Source organism: Fonticula alba, assembly GCF_000388065.1.
Source record: "Fonticula alba strain ATCC 38817 unplaced genomic scaffold supercont2.4, whole genome shotgun sequence".
In the NCBI taxonomy this organism is placed as follows: Eukaryota; order Rotosphaerida; family Fonticulaceae; genus Fonticula; species Fonticula alba.
In genome coordinates this window covers 2658263-2663022 of record NW_009242974.1, presented here as the reverse complement: position 1 = coordinate 2663022, position 4760 = coordinate 2658263, and the positions used below count along the sequence as shown (strand labels likewise).

Sequence of the window (4760 nt, the reverse complement as noted above, 5' to 3'; positions counted from 1 at the left end):
GCATCCGCCCCTTCACGGTGCGCCGCCAGAGCGCCCCCTCCCCCCTCACTCCTCATTGCTCTTCATCACCTCAACCTCCCGATAGGTCCCAGGTCCTCCTGGAGGGCACTCTGCGTACCACCCAGATCCGCCTGTCCAACGGCGAGACCTACCCCCAGGCGTCGATCATCATCAACTCCTCTGGCGGTGCGCCCCCTCCGAAGTGCCTCTATCTTACATGCTTCCTTTGTCTAACCTCTCCATCGGACCTTAGGCTCCCTCACCCCGATGCGCATGCGTCCGCGTATCCCCTTCAACGCTGCTGAGCGTGGCGGCCACGCCAACCAGCAGGCGGATTCCATCGTCCCTGATGCCATGGGTCACCTTCCCGACTCGACTGTCACCTATTACTCGGACACCCACAACTCCGAGAACTCTGGTGAGACTCAGGGGCAGGACTTCCAGAACCGCTTCTAAGAGATATCCGGTCCTCCGTCCCGCTCGCCCAATCTGTCGGTCGTTGCCTTTCGTATGTATGGAGGGGCAAAGGTGGCATGAACGCGCACCGACCCCCGTCCCCCCCCCCCCCCCCCCCCGTACCTGGGAAGAGGGGACATAGAAATGCAAATGCTCATTCACCCCAGGCCAGACACCATCCACGCTCACAAACATCTATATACACCTGTGTGTCATGTAGTGCTACGGTCAAATGTATGAGATTTCCCTCCCCCCCCCCCCCCACCCCCATGTCCACATCCTGCTCCGGCGTACATTATTTTTGGTTGGCAAGTTCCCCTCCTGCCCTCGGTTTATCGCCCCTAGTCCCCCTCTTTTCCCTTTATGCCCTCCTCCCCCCCCCCATCCTGGAACCATGATCAACGGCAAGGGAGGATGGAGCGAGAGAAAGGCAAAGCAAAGACAGAAGGAGAAGAACAACTCCGTATGACTGTGCGGTATTTCGGTTTTTTCTTTTGCAAGGGTGCCCCACGCGACCGAGCGCGCGTGGTTACATGGATATGATCAATTTATGGAGGAGAAGCTACCTACAGGCCAGGTTATCAATAGGCATGTGCCGGGAAGGGGAGAAAGAAGGGGGCGCGAGAGGGAACGCCCATGCCCTGGGCACAGGCCGAAGAGGCAAGGACACCGCGCATCCGGAGGATACACGGTCACTGAGGAAGGGGTGATCGGGGTCGATACATGGGCGCGCGCGCGCCAGACAAATGAGGGGAGGCGGGGAGGCGGGGGGCGGGAGAGCAATGAAGGCAGGGGGACGGGAGCCCATGAGCTGGTGTCAACCACGACATGGGGTGAGGGGTCGAGGGAGGGAGAGAGAAAACAGTAGGCTGGAGTTGGAAGGCATGCCGGTTTCCCCCCCCCCCCCTCCCCGCTCTGCCTCGCTCGCCCTGTGTGTCCTCACACTCACTTGGGAAGGCATGGGCCACAGGTCGCTGCCACTCAGCAAACTGGCACGTTGACGGCCAAGCCACCGAGAGAGGTCTCCTTGTACTTGCTCTGCATATCGAGACCCGTCTGGCGCATGGTCTCGATGACTTGATCCAGAGTGACGCGATGCTGGCCATCGCCGCTCAGGGCCAGCTGGGCGGCGGTGACAGCCTTCGCCGCACCGAGGGCATTGCGCTCGATGCAGGGGATCTGCACCAACCCGGCCACCGGGTCACACGTAAGACCAAGGTTGTGTTCCATGCCGATTTCCGCGGCGTTCTCCACCTGATCGATGGTACCGCCCATGACGGCGGCCAGGCCAGCGGCGGCCATCGAGCATGCGACACCGACCTCCCCCTGGCAGCCAACCTCGGCCGCACTGATGCTGGCGCCGCGCTTGTACAGCATGCCAATCGCGCCCGCGGTCAGCAGGAACTCCACAATGTCCTCCTCGGCGGCGTCTGGCCCGGCGTGGCCAGCCACGAAGGACACAAAGTACTTGAGCACAGCGGGGATGATGCCGGCCGCGCCGTTGGTGGGCGCCGTGACAACCCGCCCGCCGGCGGCATTCTCCTCGTTGACGGCAATCGCAAAGCACGACAGCCAGTCAAGGAAGGCCATTGTCGGGAGATCGCGCCGGGCACGCGCATGGCCCCCCTCGGCGCTGGAGGGAGTGGCAGAGGACCGGCCGTGAGGCGAGGTGGGGTCGAAGGGAGCCACAGGCTATGGGGGATGGCCATATCATCGAAGGGGACATCGGTCGGGGCAAGGGAGCATTCGTATGATTGTTAGTGGCAGCCTGGAAGCTCAAGGAACAAGAAGCACCTTTCCGTCGCCCCTCCCCGCTCCCCTCCCCCCCCCCCCCTCTCTCTCTAAAGTGCGTACCATGGACTTTGCCATCAGCCGCCGGAAGAGGGCCGGCGCACGGCGCGACACCCCGGCCGAGCCGGGCAACTTACGCTCCGAACTCCAACACCCATTGGTGATGCTGTCGTCCATGGCACGCCAGATCTCCAGAAGATTGGCCCGAATCTCGGCCTCGGGCCGCCAGCGGCGCTCGTTCTCCATGACCACCGCGGCGATGGTCATGTTCTGCTGCCGACAGAGCTCCAGCAGTTCGTCGCCGGTGCGGAAGGGAAGTGTGGCCACCACGGCATTCTTCTTGCCCATGTCGCACACAGGCGTCGGGTGGTGGTGGGCTGTGTGCGAATCACACGCGTTCAGGGGAATCGCCGTCGAGGCCGGGCCATGGCTGGCAACCTCATCGGCGGAGGTGTATGACGCCGAGGGGTTCAGCGGGAGGGCGGTTGTCGCGCGGTAGAAGGCATTCTCGCCGGCCAGCTCGGTGTCCTTGTTGACAATGAACCCGCCTATGGGCATGTACATGCATATGCACGCGTGTGTAGAAGATGGCCGGATGAGGACGGATCCCGAGGGGGAAAGAGGGGCAGCAGGGCAAAGGCACATCATCAAGTTAGGGAGGGGGGCTGAGGGTCCGCAGGGGCCATGTCGCAGACTCGCCCGCGAGAGAGGGACGCGTCCTGTGGCGCGGAGTACGCACCGCCAACACTGAAGTACTCATTGGTGGCCAGCAGATCACCGTCGGCATTGAACACGGAGAAGCGCATGCCATTCGGGTGCTGGGGAAGGCGCTTGTCACGGTAGTAAATCAGATGCTTGCTCGGGTCGAAGTCGATCAGCTGCAGGCCGCCCAGCAGGTTCAGGCGCTTCTCAGAGCGGATGGAGGCCACCCGGGCCGGGAGCATGGTGGTGTCGACCGTGCGCGGGTCCTCACCTTCAAGGCCCATCTATTGGCGGTGGGTTAGTAACTTGGGGAAGGTGCCATTGGGGAAGGGACGCGACCAGGAAGGAAGGGGGGGGGTGAAGGATGCCAGAAACGAACCAAAACAGCGTCCGGCGTCCCATGCCCATCGCCAGTGAGCGCAAGCGAGCCATAAAGCTCCACACGCATGTAGCGCACATCGTGCAAGATACCTGAGAGAGGGGCAGAGAGAGAGGGCAGGAGGGGGAGCAAGCGGGCGGGTAAGGTACAGTCATGAGGAGAATGGAGGAGGGAGACCAGGAAACATGCATGGGGGGACGAACCAAGCTCCTCGATGGAGGTGATGAACATGCGAGCCGCGCGCATCGGTCCGACGGTGTGCGAGCTTGAGGGGCCGATGCCGATGGAGAACATGTCGAAAACCGAGATGACGGCGTGGTTGTCCTGGGAGGTGACACCGTTGGAGGGATACCCAGTCAGCAGTTGGACATCGCATGGTCATGGGGGGCAAGAGGGCGCGGGGCAACGCAGAGTGATCTGGCACTCACCTTCTCATCCAGCGCCTGGGGGCTCGAAGAGTCGCCGGTGTGACCGGCGAGCCCGGCCACCGCCGAGGTGGAGAAAAGCGACCGCGGTGGCGTCGAGAGGAACGCGGCACTTGAAGTCACGGGCCCAGCGCCGGGGAAGAGCCCAAGCTGTGGGGTAGTCGATGGGCTAGACCGGATGGGGCGCCGGGCGCTGGGGGGTGATGCCGGGCCGGCTAGGCCGGCCAGGCCCGCGAAGGTCCGCGAGGCGACCACCGGGGCCGATCGGGCCAGGAGGCGCGAGGGACAGGACGACCGGGAGACTCCCGTCAAGGAACTACATGTGGAGAGTCAGGTCAGAACTGGAAGTCGGCTGGACCGGGAGAAAGACCGGAGCCCGAGGGGGCGGCACGCACGAAAGAAACCGGGCCGGAATCATTATCAGCTGTGAGCCACTATGTGGTCGAGCGTGGCGTGTTAGAGGGAAGCACACGAGGATGGGTGGGCGGGGCAGTGGATATAGCACATACATACATACACACACACACACACACAGAAATCAGAGAAAGCTAAAAGGGTCGCCAGGAGGCGGCAGGAGGAGGGCAGCAAAGGGGGGAGGTAGAGAATGGTCGGGGAGTCAGTGCAAAAGGGCAGGGGGGAAGGGAAATGGAGACGGAGGGGGGGGGGAAGGGGAGGGAAAAGCAAACAGGATTTCCTGCCTGTTCTGCCTCTTCTTGGCATTGTGGCACCAAGCGTTCACATCTCCGGATGGAGGTCAAGTTCACCGCAATCGGTGGGGCGCGTTATCTAGAACCGGGGGGACTAAGAGGAGGGGTGAAAAGAGCGGGCAGGCGGAGAGGGGAGAGGAGGGCCGAAGGCAGGAGAGGGAGAGGGAGAGAACTGACCGGTAAAGGGGGGGAGATGTAGCAAAGTGAGGCAGCAACGGGGGAAAAAGGAAAGTGGCTGAGTCCTAATTTCTCCTGAGAGGAGACCAGCATGGGTGCCGACAAACGTCCTTGCTCCTTGAC

General features: G+C 62.6%; 2 protein-coding genes across 2 annotated transcripts in view; one reads left to right on the top strand and one right to left on the bottom strand.

The window, feature by feature from the left end:
• Positions 1-570, top strand: part of H696_03124 (hypothetical protein) — a 2457-nt gene extending 1887 nt beyond the window's left edge. Inside the window, exons 4-5 of the mRNA XM_009497014.1 lie at positions 86-186; positions 254-570. Coding sequence (XP_009495289.1) covers positions 86-186; positions 254-456 — 304 coding nt within the window. The 3' untranslated portion in view covers positions 457-570. The remainder of the gene's footprint in view (positions 1-85; positions 187-253) is intronic.
• Positions 571-790: 220 nt separating this feature from the next.
• On the bottom strand, positions 791-4286 carry H696_03123 (hypothetical protein). Its single transcript, XM_009497013.1, has 8 exons — positions 4263-4286; positions 4149-4187; positions 3757-4069; positions 3532-3652; positions 3329-3420; positions 2987-3233; positions 2311-2795; positions 791-2148 (listed from the first exon to the last, which is right to left on the bottom strand). Exons 2-8 carry the CDS (start codon positions 4169-4171, stop codon positions 1438-1440), a joined length of 1992 nt encoding a protein of 663 aa, XP_009495288.1. The 5' UTR covers positions 4172-4187; positions 4263-4286; the 3' UTR covers positions 791-1437.
• Between the last annotated feature and the right edge of the window lie 474 nt (positions 4287-4760).